General features: G+C 38.9%; 2 protein-coding genes across 2 annotated transcripts; both read left to right on the forward strand.

The window, feature by feature from the left end:
• The first annotated feature begins 1,387 nt into the window (after positions 1 to 1,387).
• LOC149380845 (lectin/endochitinase 1-like) lies at positions 1,388 to 2,934 on the forward strand. Its single transcript, XM_089601520.1, has 3 exons — positions 1,388 to 2,099; positions 2,168 to 2,315; positions 2,395 to 2,934. Exons 1-3 carry the CDS (start codon positions 1,529 to 1,531, stop codon positions 2,747 to 2,749), a joined length of 1,074 nt encoding a protein of 357 aa, XP_089457646.1. The 5' UTR covers positions 1,388 to 1,528; the 3' UTR covers positions 2,750 to 2,934.
• Positions 2,935 to 17,880: 14,946 nt separating this feature from the next.
• Positions 17,881 to 19,352, forward strand: LOC149380846 (secreted RxLR effector protein 161-like). The gene is made up of 2 exons (XM_089601223.1): positions 17,881 to 18,329; positions 19,127 to 19,352. Exons 1-2 carry the CDS (start codon positions 17,881 to 17,883, stop codon positions 19,350 to 19,352), a joined length of 675 nt encoding a protein of 224 aa, XP_089457349.1.
• Positions 19,353 to 23,665: the final 4,313 nt, after the last annotated feature.

Consider the following 23,665-nt stretch of genomic DNA (forward strand, 5'->3'; position numbering starts at 1 on the left):
TATGCCACAATAATAAAGCAATCCGTATATTATGTCTTTTCATTTTTTTTTTATCTGATGCACCCTTACTTTGCATGTGGTGGCCAAAACAAAAGTTTAACAATTTCTCTGCCTACAAAAGCAGTTCCCAAATAGACTTGGGCCAAATTGTTCTTATATTAAAGGAATCACAATATAAAGAAGTGTGTAAACAAAGCACAAGTCGGTGTTGAAAAGAGAAATTTAATTATGTGAACCTAAAAGTTAAGAAAATATCAAGATTAGACATCTTCTTTCAAAAATATCTAAAAATAAATTTTTGTCCTTATTTAGGATAAAAATACATTTTGATCATATAGCATTATAAGGCATCGTATGACATCGTACGGCATCGTACGTCATTGTATGTCACGATGGTCAAAAGAGTATTTTTTGTGCGAAATAGGGACAAAAATCCATGTTTAGATATTTTTAAAGTAAGAGGTCTAATCTTAATATTTTATTAATTTTTAGGTCCAATTAATGAAATTTCTCAAATGTGATAAAGTCATGTTGGAGTTGGAGTGATTCAAAGATTTTTTATTTTTGGGCAAACTTTACAGTGAAACAAGAAATATGGTGTTAGCATGATTTGAGATTTGAAATTAAAGATCTTAGAATTTCTAGTTCCAAAATTGAATAAATCTTTCTCTTAGCTTTCCAGAATTGAATAAATCTTTCTCTTAGATTTTCAACATATATTTATTTAAAAAATTAGAAATCGGAGCAAGAATTTATGGCCAATTCAAGATTGTTGCACAGTGGTCAACTTTCACCACGCCGTGGACAACTATCACTGCGCCATGTCCGCGCCTCGGTGTCCAACTTCGTTGTTTTCGTCAAGTTCCAGTTTTTGAAAACTTTTGAATTACTGCTCAAATAACTCTAAAAATCACCCAAAATACATCTTTGCTATTTTTTTTAAAGAGTTTTTCATTAGTGTTTGAGTGTGTCATGGGCGAGCACAACTTCATTTTGGGTGAGTAGGAAATGCTCTTGGGCGAGCAAAATTGCAACTTGGCGAGACGAAATGGAGTTGGGGGGATACCAACTGTTCTGGGCGAGAAGAATTGAGCCCAAATAGGCTAGAATTCCCACGGGCAGGAAATGCTGGGCGAGTGGCTCTTGGGACCAGGCGGGACTTTGTGTCTTTTTAATTTGCCTTTTTGCAAAAAAAATTCGTGCTGGCTGGGATTCAAACCGGGGACTCTTCTGCGATGTCTCTGAGCTGAATATTAAAAGTTTAAAACAAATGAACCACTGTGCTACAGCTTTTTTGATCCTGGCCTGCGCTTTGGTATATACGTATTGTCTCGTCCAAGTATTATGACTATGACAGGACAAAAACATCTGAATGATTATATTCCGTGAGCATCCATAATCACTCACTGAGGTAAATAATTATTCACTACTGAAAACTCGCTATAAATGAGCATGAAGTTCCTAGCATTGCTTCCACAACTCAAAACTTAAAAAACAAGAGATATTAGAAGAAAAGAGTGCGAGAGAAATGAAGGTAACTACTACTGTTTTTGTGATCCTAGCGTCGGCTTTGGCGGTGTCGGCGCGGTCGAGGTGTGGAAGCCAAGTTGGCGGATCAAGGTGCCCCAACTTCGAGTGCTGCAGCATTTGGGGCTACTGCGGCGACCACGATGCCGAGTTCTGCGGCGACAGCACCTGCCAGTTAGACTGCTGGAGCGGAGAGCGGCCCGATGGCCGGTGCGGCCCCGCTCTCGGGAACCCCCCCTGCCACAGGTTTCGCTGCTGCAGCATCAATGGGCGGTGCAGCGGCCCCGACTACTGCTCCGGCGCCAACTGCCAGTACCGATGCGGCCGCGGTTACTCTGCCCCCGCCCTCCTATCCAACGCCACCGCCAAGTCCCTCAGGGATGTCGTCACCGAGGCTCTCTTTGAAGAAATGTTTCCCCTTCGGAAACAGTGCCCCAGCCAGGGGTTCTACAGCTACCACGCCTTCCTCGTCGCAGCTGAGTCCTTCCCGGCTTTCGCAACCACCGGCGATGTGGGGACGCGTAAGAGGGAGATCGCTGCCTTCCTCGCCCACGTCTCCCACGCTACTTCAGGTATTAATATTATATCAACGCTCTTCTTTCACTGTTAATTAACAAGTACCCGTCTTGATTGATTGTAGAGAAAAGGTCGGACTTGGAAAACCCGTTCAGATGGGGGCTCTGCCATATCAACACCACTGCTTATGACACTGACTTTTGCACATCCTCCCAATGGCCTTGCGCTGCCGGCAAGAAATACACCCCACGTGGAGCCATCCAACTCGCTCAGTTACTATTTTATCTATATCTCCTAAGAATTGGCTCTTTAAATAGTTATATAAGACAAGGATCAATGTTTTGATTTCAGCAACTTCAACTACGGCGTTGCTGGTCAAGCACTTGGCGTGGATCTGATAACGAAGCCCGAGTTGGTCGCGACAGACCCAATTGTGTCCTTCAAGACGGCCATCTGGTTGTGGATGACCAAACATGACAACAAGCCTTCGTGCCATGACGTTGTCCTCAACGCTGGCAAAATCTCAAACACTGGCGTCATCGGCAACATAATCAGCTGCGCTTTGGGACATCGGATAAGCGATGCATCAAGCGTCGGGTTCTACAAGAGGTACTGCGATCTCATGGGAGTTAGCTACGGACATGACTTGAAGCTCTGGTTCGAGAACACACTTTCCTCACACATCCAAATGCCTGTGGTGGCATAATCAGAGACTTCTCTCTACTACTGGCAACTGGCTTTCTCTTATCATTCTGTCAAACAAATGGGGATACTCTTTAGAGTTCTCCCTTCTGTGTGCTCGTCCGTGTGCTAACACTATATAGAGCTGTTGAGCACAATGTTAAATAATATCAAATCAATGAATGAGCCACTTAATTTTATTTGCTAAAACGTTTTCTTTGTGTGAATTCGCTTTCTTTCGATCGCAAAAGAACCTGCTAGCTTTCTCATAATAAGCTTTCTATTAGACTAATGGGTATACTCTTTAGAGTGTCTCTTTTATGTGTACGTCTGTGTGTGCCAAGAATACCAACTAACACTCTATATAGTTAATGAGCAATTGTGTTAATAAATATGGAATGAAAGAGCCACGTTATATTATTTGCTAGTATATGTCCATAGTTTTTATCTTATGAACTCATTTTCTTACGATTATGTAAGAGCTATAAGCTTTCTCATATAAAGTTTATGCACCTAAAAATCTCAAATGTGCAAATAGAAGGAAAAAAAATAGTCATGGGCTGTGGCAAAGCTAAATTGTGCAAGGAACGGAAACAATATCTATGCTGACAATGCGAAAGAATACTGAATTAGTAAATCTAGGATTGTCTTTCAATTACTTATTTACAGTAGTCAAATAGTAACATATAATTAACTGGCTATAATGGATAATGGTCTATTTTTCAATCATTTATCTATTCATAACCGGTAATGATTTGCTTATCCATAGGTCTGCTGCATCACTTTAACTATCTAGATCATGAAACATCATAATTTATCGATATTTACATGCGTTTCTACAGAATTTGAGAGAGAGAATCGGACGAGAAGAAAGAGAGTTCCGAACCCTGAAAATGTATTCTCTTTGTATTAGATATGAAAGGAGAACCTCTATTTATACATAGAGGAAAAGAATAAACAAATACATTTGTGCATCAAAAATATAAAGACAATCTAAGAAATATACAAAAACAAGATAAAGAGAAAAAATGCAACTTCCAAAGTGATAATGCAACTACCAAGATGACATTGAGACTTATGAACTTCTTATTTTCAACACTCCACCCAAGCTTGATTGTACATGTTGAGAAGATCAAGCTTGCTACATAGCTCGGAGAAGCTAGCCCGATGGAGTGACATGGTGAGAATGTCGGACACTTTGTGCCGAGTTGGAATGTACTCCATTTTGATAATCTTCTACTCTATCTTTTCACTGATGAAGTGACTATCGATCTCAATGTGCTTAGTCCTGTCATGATGAACTGGATTCTTTGCAATACTTAGAGCCGTTTGGTTGTCACATAGAAGCTTGGTTGGACCTTCACACTTGATTTTGAGATCGTCCATTAGCCGTCTTAACCATAACCCTTCGTACACTTCACTAGCCAATGATCTGAGCTCGGCTTGTGCACTCCTTCAGACAGCCACGGTTTGTTTCTTGCTCTGCCAGGTGACGAGATTTCTCCAAACATAGGTACACATACAAGATGTCGATTTTCGATCTGATATTGATCCCGCCCGATCCGTACTAGTGAAAAGTTCAACTCCTCGATTATTTTTATTTTTGAACCAAAGACCAGTTCCTTGGGCAGACTTGAGATAGTAAAGAATTCTCGTGATGGCTTCTATGTGAGCCTTCGAGGGGTTATTTATGAATTTGCTAACCATGCTCACTGAGAATCCGATGTCAGGTCGGGTGTGAGTGAGATAGATGAGTTTTTTCACAAGTTGCTGGAATCTTTCTTTGTTGGTCCGAGCTGCGCGTTTGATGTTCGGATCCATGGGAGTATCGGATGGTTTGCAGTCAAGCATGCGTGTTTCTTTGAGGAGATCGAGAGCGTATTTCTGCTGAGAGGTACCTTTCTCAAAACGAGCTACCTCATTTTCTAGGAAATATTGCAAGCTTCCAAGATCCTTGACTTCAAACTCGGATGACATGATTTGCTTCAATCTTGATATTTCTTCGAGATCGTCTCTAGTTATGACTGTGTCATCAACATATGCACTCAGGATGGAATGTTTACCTCTGGCTGAGATCTTCGAGAGTAGTGTATGAACAACTTGACTTTGTGAGTAGTTGCATCGTTTGATTACGTGAGTGAACTTTCTAAACCAAGCTCGAGAAGACTTCTTCAGTCCGTATAAGGACTTCTTAAGTTTATAGTTTTTGTTGGCAACTTGATCATTTTCGAAGCCCGGTGGAATTTGCATGTAAACTTCTTCTTCCAGCTTACCATTTAAGAAAGCATTCTTCACATCGATTTGGAGAAAAGGTCAATCTAAGTTTGCAGCCAGAGAGAGAAGAACTCTGATGGTGTTGACTTTCACAACTGTTGCAAATGTTTTTTTAATAATAAATGCCATAATCATGGGTGTACCCTTTAGTGCCGAGACGAGTTTTGAACAACCATCTGCATTCGACAACTTGTTTTCGGGGTAGCAGCTTGGTGATCTACCAAGTGCCATTTTGTTCGAGAGCTTGAATTTATGCATGAGTTACAGCTCGCCAAGCTGGAATCTGGAGAGCTTCTTTGGTGGAGTTTGGCACTTCTTCTTGGTCTACTTTTGTCATATTGACTTGATAGCTCGTTGAGAGAATTCCGTAGTACACATAATCTTCAACCTTGTATGGACCACATGACAAAGTAGGTTTTATCAAGGCAATGGGTAAGTATGAGGGAGACAATATGTTACCTTGTTAACTGTTTTTGGTGTCCAGGACGAGTGAGACTTCATAGATACGAGCTTGTGCCTGACTCTAGGTGAGGTTAGGGCCACAAGGAACGTCCGAGTTGGAGTTTGAGTGTTCCAAGCTCGGATTTGTTTTAGGTGAACTCGGAAGGAGATTGGATTTGTAAGGCTAGACACGGGAGCAGTGTTTAGGATTACTGGGCCGGAGCTCAGAGCCGAGATCGATCTAAAATCCGGATTAATGATCAGCCAATTCGGCAAGTCATAATTGCTCTTCCCCTGATGACCATAATTGGGAAAGTAAGGACTTAGCTCGTGGAAGGTGACATCCATGAACACTATGAATTTGTTGGATGTAGGTTCATAACACTTATATCACTTATGAGTGTTTGAGTAACCGATGAAGATACACTTCATTGATTTTGGCTCGAGTTTCCCTTGATTATATGTGTGGGTAAAAACGAAACAACCAAACACTTTTGGTGGGGGTGTGGATATGAGTCGTGTTTGAAGGTATTTATCAAGGAGGACACGAGCTGGAATTCTGAAGTTAAGGACCCAAGTTGACATTCGATTGGGTGTGAGACTTGCTTCTCCCAAAAAATAAGATGGGACATTTAAGGAGAGCATGATGGCTCGGGCGACCTCAAGGAGATGTCGGTTTTTTCGCTTAGCTATCCCATTTTGTTGATGAGTATGAAGACACGAGCTGAAATAAACCATGCTTTGGGCTTTGAAAAATGGACCGAGCTCCGAGTTGAAGTAATCTCGTGCATTATCAGTGTGAACGATCTGAATGAAAGTGTGGAACTGAGTTCGGATGATCTTGTTGAAAGATTTGAATAGCTCAGTAATTCCAGACTTGTATTTCATTAGGTATACCCAGCTTAGTCTCGCATGGTCATCTACAAAGAGCAAAAATCACCGAGCTCTAGTAATGTTTGGATTTTTTAGGGTTCCCAAATATCACTATGTATTGTTAGAAAAGGACGAGATGATTTATATGGATTAGGATAATACGAGCTACGAGCATGTTTAGCGAACTCACACATATCACACTAAATAGAATTGATGTCTTTATTGATAAATAGAAAAGGAAATATTATTTTGAGATACATAAAGCTCAGATGTCCTAAGCTTAGATGATTAAGCATGACTTCTTTGTGTGGAGATGGAGATTGGGTCATTTGACATAGACGGGAAAAATTGGATGGATTGGTCTTGAGAGTGTAGCATCTGGCACTCAGTTCGGTATTACCAATCTTTCTCTCTGAATCTTGGTCCTGAAACACACATGAACTTTCATCAAATACGACTCGACACCGAGAATCCTTCTTAAGCATGTGCACATAATGTAAGTTGTAGTGTAATTGAGGAACAAAAAAACATTGAATCCAGCTTTAAGTACTAAAAAATGACCATTATTCCTATGCCAACAACCTTGGATTTGGATTCGTTGGCAATCATGACTGATATGTCCTATCACACATTGAATATTTGGTGAACATATTTTGATTACCATTCATGTGGTCTGAGGCCCCTGAGTCGACAATCCATGTAGATGGATTTTTTGAGCTTACATGGAGGGCTCGAGAAGAGTTGTTCGATGAGTTGCTTGGGAATTACGAGTTGGTCATTATTGAATGGAGAAACACCCGAGGTAGAAGTCGATGCAGCTAAGGTGGTGGATACCAAATTTTCATTTGAGTTTGAAACTTTGGTATCACGAGCTGTCTTCAAGTTTGGTTGTTCCTCGTGGAGTTTCCAGCATGATTCTCGAGTACACCAGGTCATCTGCAATGGTCGTAGTAGGGTCTAGCTTTACATGGATTGTTGTATGCGGAAGCATGAGCTGCTAGGCTTTCGTCATAGGTGATGAAAGCTGAGGAGACTGAGCTCATATTGGATTTATTTTCTCCAAGCATGATTTCTTTCCTACTTTTTTCGTGTCCGAACTACAGAGAAGGCTTCCCGGAGAGATGGCAGTGGTTTCGTATTGAGAATCTAATCTTTGACTTCATCCAAGTCCTTGTTGAGTCCGGATAACAGATTGAACACACGTTTGGTCTCCATAATTCTGCGATAGAGATTTGCGTCTTTAGGGCAAGTTCACTGGTGGTGTTAGTAGAGATCGATGTTTTTGCCATAGATGCGTAAGCGAGCTGAAGTACTGAGTGACGTACATCTCTCCTTGACGTAAGTCGTGGAGAAAGCTCTCAGTCTCAAATAGCTCAAACGCATCTTCTAAGTTGGAAAATATTTCTCTAGCAGACTCCTGGTTATTTGCCAATGTGGAGTAGAGGAGGGATGTTTCCCCGATTTCGAAATTCATTGCATTATGAGCCAATATATCACCATGCTGTTTTCAGCCTTCCAACCATGTATGTCGGATCTTCGCATTTCGTAGCTTTTTCCATGCTGATGAGGTAGTCATCCTTGATTCACCAGAAGACAAACATGAGTACCGATTGTGACCACTAGAGAAAGTTGTGGCCATTGATTTTGTGACTCATGACATGATGAGAAAATTGATCGGTACTTGACTGCGTGGGTATTATTTGAGCGGAAGATGAAATGATATTGATGGCAAAAGAGTTTTCGAAGGTTTTCATGGTGCTTGAATTTTTGAGCTCTGATACCATGTAGAATATGAGAGAGAAAATTGGAAGATAAGAGAGAGAGTTCTGAACTCTGAGAATGTATTCTCGTTGTTGTATTAGATATGAGAGGAGAATCTTTATTTATACATTGAGTAAAAGAATAAAAAATACATTTGTGCATTGGAAATATAAAGACAATATAGGAAATATACAAAAATATGGGAAAGAGAAAAAATGCAACTTCCAAGCTGATAATATAACTACCGAGATGACATTGGGACTCATGAACTTCTTATTTTCAACAATTTGATTTCTCTCTTCTTGGATTCTCTATGTAGAAAGGGTAGTTCCGGTTGCTTGTACTCGAGAATTTGGATCCATGGAAGAGATCTAAAAGTGGACTTCGAGTTGTAGGATTCTAGGAGGAGAGGCCAAAAGCAACGGTGAGACTTTTGGTACGGCGTGAGGTGACATTCGTTAGCAGTAATGGCAAGGTGAAGGTTATTGAAATGTGATGAGCAACTTAATTTCTAGAAACATAAAGAAGTTTCCTTAGATTGATAAGAGCATACAAAAGCTCCTAAAGATCAACTTTAAATATCTAACTTGTTCTATGTGTTTGATACTTGGTTCAATAGCTCATAGAGTAGTAGAAAAAATAGTGAGTGGCTAATACGAGTCTATAGTCCAATTGCTACGTGTTATTGTGAGAATCTGTCCTTAGAAAGAAACACATCTCTAATGCGTGAGTGAGAGTTTGACATAGTATATCTCTCGTTTTAATTATTTTAAGTTAATAAAGTAATTACTCGTGTATTTTTGTTTAACAATCTAGTATCAAATCAAGGCCGATTGGAGACTACTTCCAAATTACTATAGTAGTTCATTAAGAATTTATAAGCTTGTTAGTAATCAACTATAAAACTTGTTAGTCAAACACACACATTACCTGCTATCGATTAGTAGTTTTATGAAGCTTAATAATCAAATTTACAACACATGCATGCATGTCATATCTCAATACCCAAAACTTTATGTTTTCCGTTGTTGGAAGGGAGACATAGCACCTGTAGAGGTTGAAAGATAATGTACATGCCTTACAAAAATAGAGGGAAGTAGGAAAATCACAGTTGACAAGGCTATTTTTACGTTCAAGACCACAACCGAGGTGGAGCTACTCGAGTACATTTGAAAGACAAAAACTCCAAAATAGACTGTGATACATTCAAAGCACTATTTTCACGAAGGAATGATGAGTTCAAAGAGAATAAATTGTTATCAATTATACAATGGGATATGATCTTCGATCTGTTAGCAGTTTTAAGAAACTTAGTTATTAAAATTAAAACACATGCTACCTTTGGGATTTTATTGACGGAAGCTAGATAAAGTAACTGAAAGATGGTGAAGATCCCTTATTAATTCAAATAAAGATTTAAAGTTGGTAAGACGATTTTTGCAATCAAGGCCACAATTGAGAAAGAGCTACTCGAGCACATTTAAAAGGTGGAAACTCCAAAAGCAACATGAGGTACATTCAAAGAAACATATTCAACAGGGATTAACATAGGAGTTCAATTCCTAGAGAATGAGCTGTTATCATTTATACAATGAGAGATGAAATTTTACGAGTTTTTCCACAAAGTCAAAGTTATATTCTTCAAGATCACCATACTAGATCCTAATGGTGGCATTTTAGAGTCTGGGATAGAAGAATTATCATCTAGTGAACTAAGCCCAACATACAGGCCATGGCTTTATTGTTTTCCATACTAATTTGTAAAAATTTTCTTTCAAATTGGAGTTCAAAGGGGGAAGGAGTGGTCTCTCCTTGGTGAGTTTAATTGATTGCTTTTGTTAATAACCGCGATGTTCGAGTTTGACTTCCATTTTGAAAAAAAAAATGCGAGTGAGAACAATAATAGGGTTTTTTTTTTCGTGATGACTACTTGATCAAATGAAAAACAATATTGAAATTTGAAATGAAACATTAATAAAACACATTTCCAAAATTCGCTAAAGAAGTTTGATCTCAAGAAAGCTAGCCACTACATAACTCTGCCACAAGATAACTCATGCTACCACATATATGAAGATCAGTGATGAGAGATTTTCTTAACTAGAAAAATACTCACACGATGCAAGCGTACATGTCGTTAAGTAATAAAGCGTGCTTAAGCACGAGTATCGATTCCACGAGGAACTTGTCTATATTTCGATATTAATTAACTAAGAAATCTAAATGAGTTGAGAAAATGCAAAAGGAGTGGGTTCTGATGATGGTTTTTTTTTATTTAACACTAATTAAAATAAAAAATTGAACAAAAGCAATAAAATAAAGACTTGACAAATTATATGGAGAGTGAAGGGGCGTGACTTCATTGAGTTCTTCGATTCGGTCGGTTTTAAGGATTCTAGCAACGGTTAGTATTTGGGTAAACCTAGTATTATTCCGTCTTGAATACCCATTAAACTTTCTCGAGTAGAAATGAGCATAATTGGTTGACAAACTTACACGGGTTCTATTAAAACAAAAATTTTATTTGCTACGAGAATTCAAACAATTTCACAAACTCCCTAGTCTTTCTATAGATCTGGGTAGGCGGATGAGAGAATGGGTTGAGCACTCTCGATGACCAACTCTCGGTGCCTAAAGAGGTCTAGAGATTCATAACCTAGCTCGTCAAGCAAAGCAATGATATTAACCACCTTAATTTCTCTTGATCACCACAAACAAATCACATTCAAGCACAAACCTAGACTAATATACTAACCAAATTAAATCACACCTCTTCTATGTGTTTAGCCACTCATGATTATCAATAAACAAATCAATATAGAGATGAGCACAAGCATAAACACATAGAGAGACATATTCATTCAATGAACAATAATCAAATCCAATTCAACAAGAAATCAAAAGTCTCAATCAAGATCAACTAAAGTTATCTCAATTCAACTATAAAAGATTCAAGCTAAAATCACTACTACAAAACTAGGATTCTACAACGCTTAAAAACAGTTGTAGAATGTTTCTACAACGCTTATTAAGTGTTGTAGAATCCTGCGTTGTAGAAGCTTCTACAACGCTTAAAAATCCGTTGTAGAATCCAACAGCTTTCTACAACGCTTAATGATCCGTTGTAGAAACTAAGCTTCTACAACGGATATTTAAGTGTTGTAGAAGCTTCTACAACGGTTTGAATCCATTGTGCAATTTTTAAATGTTTTCAAACATCTCGCCGCGGCGAAGTATATTTCTCGCCGCGGCGAGAAATTCTACAACGGATCTTCAATCCGTTGTAGAATCATGTCGCCGCGGCGGAAATAATACGTCGCCGCTGCGACTTTTGTGCCGCGGCGACCATTGTAGAATGTTTTCGCCGCGGCTATAATTATACTTCGCCGCGGCGAGATTCACGCCGCGGCGACTTAGGTTCTGCGCCGCGGCGAGAGTATTCTACAACGGAATTTTATCCGTTGTAGAAGTTTTCTGAATTTTTTTTAAAAAACCCGCCGCGGCGACGTTTTAGTTTCGCCGCGGCGAGGTGTATATCGCCGCGGCGAAACTAAAACATCGCTGCGGTGAGTTTTTGATGCATGAATAATGTGCTCTCGGTATCTTTTTTGCCGCGGCGACTCTTATTTTTCGCCGCGGCGAACGTTATACGCCGCGGCGAAATTTCTAAGTCGCCGCGGCGAAGACTTTATTTTGAACCTGAAATCATTTTTTACATGTACTAAACCCGGTTTAAAAAATATGGCACCTGAAAACTTCAATCCAAAAAATAATTTATACATCTTCAAAACATTCAAAAGAAATATTTACATCTAAAACCAATCCAAAATTGAATATAAAAACTAACTAATCATCACAATTAATAAATGTTTGTACATAAGTTACCCATTCTTCCCTAACTCTCTCTAAATCCTCTTTTGTATAGTTTTTCTTACTTTCTAATTTTCCTACACCTCCTACGACTATATCGCGCATATACGAAATAACAAAATACCCGCATTCCGTGTTTCCGGTTTGTCTCGGAGCGTTCCAAGCCTTGATGTACGTTGACTGTCCGTTATTATTGGCGTTTTATGTTATTCTCTTATGGACAACATTTCTATAGTGTTTAAATTTACAATATCATTTCTAGACTCTTGCCGCGGCTATGTGTGTTGTCCGCCGCGGCGACAAGTTTCTACAACGCTTAATAAGCGTTGTAGGACATCTCGCCGCGGCGATTATGTAGTTTCGCCGCGGCGAGAGAAACTTACCACGGCGAGAAAATTATGTCGCCGCGGCGAGGATATGTTCTCAAATATGAAGGCTCTCGGTAAGTTTCTCGCCGCGGCTATGTTGTATTTGCGCCGCGGCGACATGTTGTCGCCGCAGCGAGAAAACTATGCCGCCGCGGCGAGATTATGTTTTCAAAAATGCATGCTCTCGGTAAGTTTCTCGCCGCGGCGATGTTTAGTTTTCGCCGCGGCGAAGAATTTCTACAACGCCATGAAAAGCGTTGTAGAATCTCTCGCCGCGGCGACTATGTAATTATGTCGCCGCGGCGAGATAAACTTGCCACGGCGAGAAAATCATGTCGCCGCGGCAAGGTTATGTTTTCAAATATGCATGCTCTCGGTATGTTTCTCGCCGCGGCGAAGACTTTCTACAACGCTTTGAAAAGCGTTGTAGAATTCCTCGCCGCGGCGAACGTTATACGCCGCGGCGAAATTTCTAAGTCGCCGCGGCGAGATTAGAATAGAATCACCTCAGCCTACACATTTTTTCTTTCCCATTTTAAACCTGGTTTTCAACAGAAAAATTATCATTCAAATAAAAAACCATCACACATTCAGATTTCACAATTTTTAAATATTAATCAATTCTCAAACACACATTAACTAAAACACGAGTCTTAAACATAAACAAACCATGCGAGTCTTAATTTAAATTTAAAATGAAGCTTGAACAAACCAAACGAGTCTTAAATTTAAAATTTAAAGTTGGTGTTGTTGGTTTAGTCGTCATTCGGTGGTGGTGGTGGTGGTGAGTGCGCCGGATATTGAGGAGGTGCCATATGCGGTGGCCACTGTGGTGGTGGGTACGGATAATCGGAGTATTGAGGATATGGAGGAAATAACACCTGGTTCTCTTGGTTGATGTCCCACCGAGAGTAGAGATCGTTCAGTTGGTTGATGTGAGAGGCGCCATACTCCGCTTGTTGGTGCATGTACTGTTGCGTGTGTTGGAACCCGCCGACGAGATAGTTGGAGCATTGAGCTATGTAGTCGATGGTGGCGGGGTCGACTACCGGAGGTGCTGGTAAGAACAATCGAGGCTCGTTGACTGGTGGTCCCTCTTCCCCTTCCTCCTCCTCTTCCTCCACTTGTGGTTCTTCCCTAATCTTGTAGCGATCGATGATGTTATTCGTAATAGGCCCCATAGGACCCTTGATCGTATCCCTTTTCGAGCGTCCTACCCCCGCATTTGTACAAAGGCCGGTAATGATCGACGGATATGGCAAACCGTGTCGTTCATTAGTATAGTCTAGACTCTTCATCCAATTGTAGATGAATCGACCGACGTTGATAGAATGACCTTTTATGATGCAGAACAACACCTGGATACGACCCTCGTCAAGAGTGGTGAAGTGCTTGATCGGATAGAGGCGAGCGCAAACAAAGTAAATCCAAGCTTTAGCAATCCTGGTGAGTTGGTCACGCTTGAGTACCCTTTTCCCTTTTTCAAGGACCCAATCCTCTCCTGGAATGCACAACAACCTCGCCATCTCCTCGTGGCTGCAAGTTCTCAACCATTCCCGATAGCCTTCATTCTTGAAAGGCACATCTGGGGTCCCAAGCAAATCGTTGATCGCTTCGACGCTCACATCGACCGGTCTACCTCGGACCGTCACAACATCTCCATTGTGATCTGGTAAGTTTGCGTAGAATTCGTACACGAAGTTTAAGTTCGCCTCGAACTCGGGAACGGCACAATACTTCACCCAGTCATGACCAAGAATACTGTTGCGGATTGACACTCCTATATCGGTGTTAGAGCTCACATTGAATCCCCGCTCAGGGATCACACTGCGCGACGAGATTTTGTCGTAACGATCCTCCGCGGCCTTGCTGGTGAAGATACTTGTGTTATAATCTGCTTCAGGGGACGGTTGACGAGCTCGCTTACTTTTACTTTTACTAGGACCTTTGGAAGTGCTCGGAGCCGTGGCGCCCGCTGGATTTTTTGTTCGAACCATTTTTCACCTTCACAAAGCATAATCATAAAATATTCAATCTCGACATCTACAATCAACATAACCATTTTAAATACTAACAATGTCACAACAATCACAAATTCTATATCAATTCCAACTTCATTTAAACATAACAATATCAAATTCATAAACAATTCCATTCTAACACAAATTCTAACTCAAATTCATTCTAACACAAATTCTAACTCTAATTCATTCTAACACAAATTCTAACACAAATTCTAACTCAAATTCATTCTAACACAAATTCTAACTCAAATTCATTCTAACACAAATTCTAACTCAAATTCATTTATAATAAAATAAAAAACCCTAATTTTGTTAAATCAATAACCGCCTTAAATCAATAACCCTAATTTTGTTAAATCAATAACCACAACATGCAACTCGGGGAAATAACATGAAATCCATATTCAAAAACACGAAATCCATATCAACAACATGAAATTAAATCAATAACCACCTTAAAAACTTAGAAAATCATACCTTTAAAAAGAGAGTGAGAGGCGGTGAGAGAGAGAGAGGCGCGAGAGAGTTGGGCGGCGAGGACGTGGCGAGCGAGAATGGCGGCGAGGATGTGGCGAGCGAGAATGGCGGCGAGGACAAGGCGACGGCGAGAAATCGGGGCGGCGAGGGAATTTGGAAGAGAAAATGAAGACAGACTCGGCCGAAATAGTTTGTCTCGCGTTTGTATTTTGAGGAGAATGAGAAAAAAAACTGAAAATGGGTTTATATAGTGAAAACCTAAAAACCTCGCCGCGGCGAGAATATGTCTTCGCCGCGGCGAGAGGATCCTACAACGGATTTTATAACCGTTGTAGGATCCTCTCGCCGCGGCGGGAGTCCTTCATCGCCGCGGCGAGGCAGTTTCATAAAAAACTGCTAGGCCACGGTATCCTTCTCGCAGCGGCGGAGTATATTTCCAGCCGCGGCGACATAATCTCGCCGCGGCAAGAGATGACCATCGCCGCGGCGACTTTATTCTACAACGCTTATAAAAAGCGTTGTAGAATGCTTCGCCGCGGCGTGGTTTAAATCGTGCCGCGGCGAGGTCCATCCTTCTACAACGCTTTGAACTTGCGTTGTAGAAAGTTTTCGCCGCGGCGAAAATCACATGGTGCCGCGGCGACGGTTCTACAACGGATAGTGTTAACGTTGTGGGAAATCTGAAATTTAAGTTCTTCTACAACGCTTTACAAAAGCGTTGTAGAATCACCCAGATTCTACAACGCTTATCCAAAAGCGTTGTAGAAACACCTGGATTCTACAACGCTTAGTCATAAGCGTTGTAGAAACACTAAGTTTCTACAACGCTTATGTTAAGCATTGTAGAATCCCTAGTTTCTACAACGCTTATGTTAAGCGTTGTAGAAAGTGGGTTGTATAATCCATCATTTGTAGTAGTGAATGGTAAAGATAAAAAAATGGAGTTCAAGCAAAGTAATGACAAAAGGGAAATGATGTTTAGTGGCAGATTTTTTATGCTACTAAAAACAAAAGATGGCACTAAAAAAGTGCTATCTATGTGAATGCTACTAAAACTCATTTAGTCTTTAGTGGCGGTCTAATTTTAAGTGGCGGTTGAGAAAAGACTGCCATTAAAAGTAAAAAAAGAAAAAAAACGTAATTATAAATTAATTTATATTTGATGGATATTTATAATTTGATATTTAATTTATATTTATTAGATAATTAATTGTTTATTTATTATTATGGCTAAACATAAAATATTCATTAATATTTATTTAAGTTATATCTTTATTTATTCATTGGGTCATAAGGTTTCCTCCTGATTGTGTTGATGCTCAATAAGGTTGGTAACCTCGTCGGAGTGAAGCGGCCAGTGATTTACATGATATACGCATACCAAAACACATCCAAATTTAACCATCTGTTCAGTTTGACAATCGTATATATCCATAATATCATAGTAATAACATCATTCTCCAGTTAACGATAATGACCTGTAATTGCAAACACGAAGTATATAACAAAATGTCAGAAAGAGAAAACAACAATATTGGGTTTCATAATCGATATATATATATATATATATATATATATATATGTGTGTGTGTGTGCGCGCGCGCGCGTATGTGTGTGTATAAAATATGTGCAAAAGCAAAGTAAAAAAAAAAGTAAATGGAATATATTAAGACACGATTTGGATTGTATACCAGATGATTTCCTACCTTTGAAGTATGTAACCAATTTTGTCTTCCTCTCTTCAAAAGAGCTTTTGATACGCACAAACCCGGGTGTTATTTGATCATTTTTGTTTTACCTGGGTGTTAGGAGGTGTTGTGACCTTGAGATGATTGGGAGTTTTCTTTTTTTAAGTTTAGTAGTTATAATTTCATGGCAACCACTTTCGAAAAAAGAGGAAAAATAAATTAAGTGGAAAACGTATTTGTACCCACGTTCAACAATCAGGAAGTTCTAAAATTTTAGAAAGAAAAGGCGGGAGAAAAGTTTAATTTATTATTATTATTATTATTATTATTATTATTAGGAATTGTGGTTGTTATATTATTTTTATAATGAAAAATGTATTTTGTATTTATCCCGTCCATAACTTAATATCCCTATTTTTCTATTGTAACAGAATGATAGAACAATAAATGAAATAAAAAAAACAAACAATTTTATTGGTGGTCATAACCGCTTTCATTTATAAGATTAGGAAGCGTTTAAATCACAACCGCCATAATTTTATGTCCAAAATCTTTAATGGCAGTTTAAATATAATTGACACTAAAAAGTAAACATACATGGCGGTCATTTTAATAAGCGCCACCTTTCAAGTGCCACCAAATATCATTTGTCTAGTAGAGTGATAAAAGGATAAAACTATGGAGAAGATGGTGGTGAGGAATAGGTTGGAGAGGTTTGTCACTTGCTCTCTCATTCTTCTTCTTCTTCTTCTTCTTCTTCTTCTTCTTCTTCTTCTTCTTCTTCTTCTTCTTCTTCTTCTTCAAAAGCTGGAATGGTTTATTCTCCAAAGCCTCACTTTGCTCACGTCTCCTATCCAAAACAAAGTCTAATGTGAGATCATGAAAACTAACCCTAACAAAGTTTATTTAGTGCTTTAATAGGTATTTTCGAAGCATTATGGGCCCTTAGATGTGATCCAATGGTCAAGATTAACTAAAAAATGAGCTCTTTAAAAATCTGATTTCGTGCTCATACTCGACACATGAGACCTTGTACGCATTGCGTCCGGTTCTGCGCATCGCGTTTTCGCGTATGTGTCCGTCACGTGAGCCTCAAAGTAACTTTGTATCGCATACCCAACGCGTTCACTAGTGTATGCGTCATGTCCCTCCTAAGCTTCTGGTCGCGTCGCATGGCCTGGTCTCTAGCTTTGACTTTTCTCTAGCTTTGACCTTTAACTATTGAGGGCCGTAACTTTCTTCGTTTAGCTTTGGGTTTGCTCATGTTTGCGCTAGAACCTTCTCTTTCTCCCCTATACATGAAATGACACTAAAAACTACAAAATACATCAAAAACCTCAAGAATAAGTCTCGATTCATTCTTGAAAAGCATTGATAAGTATGAGTGAATCGCCCTTATCAATCAGCGAAGATGAAGATGGTGCGCTGGTTGATCAGACCTTGTATATGAGCATGATGGGAAGCTTGTTATACTTGACTGCTAGTAGACATGATATTACCTACTTTGTAGGACTATGTGCGTTATATAGGGGAGAAGATAGTCATATTCCAACTTACATGAAGAGAACATTCAAGTATATGAGTGCAACAACTGACTATAGTATCTGGTTCACCGATGATACAAGCTCAAATCTGTTTGGATTTCGTGATGCTTACTTGGCAGGCAATGCTGAAGATTGGAAGAGCACTTCAGGAGGTTGCTTCTTTCTCAGGAATAATATCTTGTTGTGGTTTAGCAAGAAACTTAAGAACATATCATTATCCACTCTTGAAGTTGAGTGCATTGTCATTAGAAGTAGTTGTACACATGTAATCTGGATCAAGCAAATGTTAGAAGTGTATGGTGTACAACAAGATGTTATGACTCTTTAGTGCGATAACATGGGTGCGATAAGTATATATATGAATCACGTTCAACATTCCAGGACCAAGTGTACTGACATCAGACATCATTTTGTTCAAGAGCTTGAAATCCTTTTATTTAAGAGCTTGCGGAGAAGAAGATTATTGTTTTGAAGCATGTAACCACTAATTGGGAAATAGTTGACATATGCACAAAATTTATATTCAATTCTTCACGTCAACAAGGTATAGTTTTTTTTTTTTTTTTGTATTGATGTGTATTTGTGGGGAAATAGCAGTGAGATGTTGAAACTCTAATTAAGGACCTAATTGGCTATTTTAGAGGCATACTTTTAACAAAAAATTGGCCAGATAAGCCTTAAAAACAGTGGCAATTGTGTTTTAGCCAACGTTTGGTTAATTTTTTGTAAATGGCCATTGCGCCTACGTGGCAAGAAATTAACTGTTTTTTTGTTACTGAATTGCCCTTATTAATTGCGCATTCATTTTTAAATTGAGGCAGTTTTAATTTGAAATTTGAAATGTATTAAATGGTTTTTATTTTCGGAATAAACTTTTTTTGGAAAGCAGTTATTGCATTTTAGTTATGTTGGACGTGTGTTTTGGGCTGTGTATATCGGCATTAATGGTAATGATTCACTGAAATTCTGGACGTGTAAATGGAAATTTTCACGTTAATTGATTTGTCAGCTTATTTACAATACAAATAACCTGTAAATAAATTTTATATTTATTGTCCATTAACATCAATTTACATTTACAGAATCAGTTTACAATTTACATCGCGAGGAAGAGCGGAGCGAGAGCAGCGATCTTGTGTGCCGATCTGGTGCGCTCGATCTGGTGCGCTCGATCTTGTGTGCCAATCTGGTGCGCTCGGCCTCGGAATGGTTCCGGCGCCGTTCCTCACGTTCGAGACCAAAGGCCACAGATCCGCCGTGATCCAGGACGTTCCGATCTCGAAGCCAATGTCTAGGGCTCAGATCTGAAAGCTCCAATCCAGGTCTAAAATTAAAAATCATCGGATTATAATCATAATTAAAATTAAGAAGAAGAAATTATAAAAAAAAAAAAAGAACACTACATTTTTTTGTTGTTGCTGTGGAATCATGGATTGTGGATCAGCAGCGAGCGGAGAGTGAGAGGAGGTCTTTGCGGTGCCAAGAGAGGACGAGCGAAGCCGGCTGCAGAGACGAGGCTGCGCCAGGGCGCGAGGGGGCGGCGGGAGGCGGCGCCGAGGACGAGGCAGCGCTCGATCTTCTGGGCGGCGTCGGGGCCGGCGTTGACGGCGTCCAGCGACTCCAGCAGCGTGGAGTAGGAAAGATTTGCAGAGACAGAAACGTTTGCAGAGGAAGATTGTGCGAATGTCATTAATGACCGAGTTTATTATGTTCCTCGATTAAAAAGGGACAGTTATTATCAATATCCCGAATTAATTGTTTTTTTTTTTCATTTACGTTTTGGGCGGGAACAGGTAAGGGGTTATATGGTATTTTTAAGCGTGTAAATAAATTAGATTGGCCATTTACACAAAATTAACCAAATGGTGGCCAAATCCAAATTGGTTATAATTAATGTGGCCATTTAGCTATATAACCCTACTTTTAATGTAGATGATGTGAGTGAAGAACAGTGATTCGAACCCAGACGGCGAAGAAACGGTAAGAAAGGGCCATTTCGGTCTTCAAGTTTTAAGATTATTTACATAGTGTGGTTTTGTTTTGCAGACCGACATTATTTACAAAAATAACGAGCAATGGCGAAAAAATCTCCCTCGAAGAAGAAGGTCAATCCCGAAATGAGACCAGATAAAGAGATGAAGTCCACTTGAAAAAAAGTCAAAGCGCCGAAGGTATGTTGTGATAAGTTAATGTGATTAATATATACAATTACTGGTATAATTGTCGAAAATATGGTGAATAAGGCTGAATTGTCGAGAATATTTAATTTACTGCAATATAATTGTTTTTGAACATTGGGACCGATTGATTTGTAAATAAGGCTGAATTATAAACAAGGCTGTTAGGATGTAAATAAGGTGTTATGTAAATAATTTTTAAATAGAAGTTATGTAAGTAAGGCTGTTGGTTAATCTTATTTATTGCATAATTATTTATGTAGATTGGAACCGTGATTGTTTTGTAAATAAAGCTGTTATGTAAATAAGTTGTAAATAGAAGTTATGTAAATAAAGTTGTTGGTGATTCTTATTTATTGCAGTATTGTTTTTGTAAATTGGAGCCATGATTGTTTTGTAACTGAAGCTGTTATGTATTGTAGTATTGTTTATGTAAATTGTACAGATTATTGTTTTGTAAATAAAACTGTTATGTAAATAAGGGTGTTAAGATGTAAATAAGTTTTGTAAATAAGGTGTTATATAAAAATGTATTAAACCATTGTTACATAAATAAGGCTATTAATGATTCTTATTTTACTGCATTATTATTGTGTGTAGATTGGGGACATGATTGTTGAACGATAGAACTGAGATTTAAAACAAAGAATTATAGTTCATTCATCGTTCAACATCATTAACAACCTCATGTCGGTCCTAGAAACCGAATACCAAATGGAGTTGTTTAATCGATGTCCCTTTGCTCATCTTCAACATGTACAAGGGGAGGTGTACCCCAAGAAGCTGGCGCATTTACTTGTGCTCAGTCAAGTTGAGTCCGGGAATGTAGATGAGCTCCATTTTAATATAAGCGGGAACATATTGGTCTTCAATATGTACAACTTTGAAATAATATCAGGTTCATATTTTCATATCTTGTAATTAACACTTGAAGATGCTATTGTATGAAATTAATATTTTATTTACTGTTGTTAATAATGTGTATTTACAGGGTTGAATTGCGATCGAGTACCCCGCACACAAGATCAGCTATGTTCGGATAATCCTTTGAAGGATGAGTACTTCAAAGTGAGTGGTACTCAACGAGCACAGTACTTGCTTGGCATCATCAATGGGAAATTTGGAGGAAGTGACGAGGAACGAGTGGCGCTAGTGAACCTAGTAATATTAGAGACAATGATACTGCCTAGGGAACGCCAAGCAAAGATTCCCGATGACCACTTAAAAATTTCCTTTGACACGGAATTGTTCAAAAGCTATCCATGGGGCACGGTTAGCTACAACGCCTTATGCCATTCGCTGAAGAAATAAAAAAAACTACATAGCGGAAATAACATGATTCAATATTGATGGGTTCTTACATCCATTGTTTGCATGGGCATATGAAGTCATTCCCGAATTTGAAGCCCAAGGGTTCACATCCCGGACAACAGAATTGAGCATACCCCGACTCCTCAAGTGGCATTTCAATTACAGCCCCAAATACGACGAGCTGCAACAACACATCTTCGACAATGATGAGGTAAATAGATTACATATATAATAGTAAGTATGGTAGTCTATAAATATGCAAATATATGGTTGTAAATAATGCCTGTCTTTGTTTTAGCTTCGCATTTGTCAAGTAAATGCTACTGAAGATGAGCAAGCAGAATGGTTCATTGAACGAGTAGACGCTGTAAGTTCGGAGCCGATCCCCAAACCATTTGACAAAGGCAAAGGCGTTGCTAGCAGTTCAAGAGGTTTGGAAAGTGAAACGCCTAGTCAATCTACTGATGACGTCCATATGAAGTTGGATAACGCTCTCCAAACAATAGAAATGCTAAAGCAGCGTGTGGACGAGGCATATGAGAAGTACGATGCCCTATTGGATGTATTTCAAGTGTACATCCAAAAGGATTACGATGAAGCAACACCAAAGCAAACAAGAAAAGAAATGGTATGACTTTGTTTATTTTTTACAATTTATTCCACAACTAACAATTAATTTCCAGGGCTCGGGGAGTTCAATACAAACTAAAAAAGGTGAAGAATCACGACCCTCACCAATAGTTGTTCATGTAAGCTATTTACTGCTTTGTAAATAAGTATTTACCATCAAAATGAACTTAAAATGTTTAACTACGTATACAAATTTGTTTAACAGGATACTACACCTATCGATCCACCTATCGATACTACCCCTGTCCAAGTCCCTACAAAAAAATAGGTAAACAAATGTATTTGAAGTAGTTAATATGAATTACAATGTCGTTATGTCGCAATCTATTTACAGGTTCAAGGTATGAAGAAAGTAACAAAACCGAAGCCCACAGAAGTGACATTAACAAACATGGTATGTTATTAATATAAGCATTATTAAGTAATGAACTACAAATCTAGAAGTGTTTGACACTAATGAAAATGGTATCCTATTTACAGATGCTCCGAAAAGAACTTCAAGGGTGGAGACAACAATCCCTGATTTTATTTCCATGGTACATAGTATAAACATTCTTGAAATTAGAAAAAAATGAACTAGTGACATTAGTAACACATCATATTTACATAACTACTTCGCAGGATATTTCACCACTGCTTGGAATGGAAAAGGTAGCACGTTATAGTCTGGTAAGTTTGTAGTAGACTACATGTAAAAATAGTGTAATTATGTTAAGACTAACCATGACTTGTCACAGGACGATTCGCAGAAGCTGCAAGATGATTGGGTTATTACTGTAAATGATGTGTTGAATAGCATTCCTAACAAGTACGAATTTGAACAACTTCCACAGGTTGTTCATGAGAAGGTGGCCGAGCCTGAAGTTCTATACAATCAAGTATACAAACGCTCGAGAAAGAACGGCAAACCAGTGCCCAAACCAACCATGACGACTGAACAACCAGGCAATCTGCTTCCCAAGCAGCCAACAGCTGTACTAGTTGGGAATCAACAAGCCACTGATGTTGGCGTAAGCATCCCACATGTAAGATTAAACCAATTTAAGCAGTGACAGTTAATGTTGAGGAGATTAAATTGTTATTAGTTAATCGTAATGCCAATAAAATTGTAAATGCACAGGTAGTTGATAAAGTGGCAGTTGATTATACACTTCCAAAAAAGATATCAAGAAAGGTGTCAATTCCACAGCCCGTCATACATCGTCCGAAATGGACATGTAAGAAGTCAGTGTTTACATCCTCTCCATACGTTACCGAGAATAAAACTAAAAGGAACGAAGACGAGGTACCTACCAAAGAACATGAAGGCGACGAAGAGGATAACCTCGCAAACGAACCCAGCAACAGACTGTTTTTTGATATAGGAATTTAGATTATCTGCGATTTCCTGAAACTCTAGTATTACCAATTCCTAATATCTATTTTGGATACCATAGCTATTATGGATAACTGCGTGCTAAATCATGAATGGTTAATTGCATATGACAATCATTTTGGTTGTTA

The sequence above is a fragment of the Urtica dioica genome, chromosome 11 (assembly GCF_054948205.1).
Source record: "Urtica dioica subsp. dioica isolate 48M chromosome 11, U.dioica_male_clone48M_v1_H2, whole genome shotgun sequence".
Lineage (NCBI taxonomy): Eukaryota > Viridiplantae > Streptophyta > Magnoliopsida > Rosales > Urticaceae > Urtica > Urtica dioica.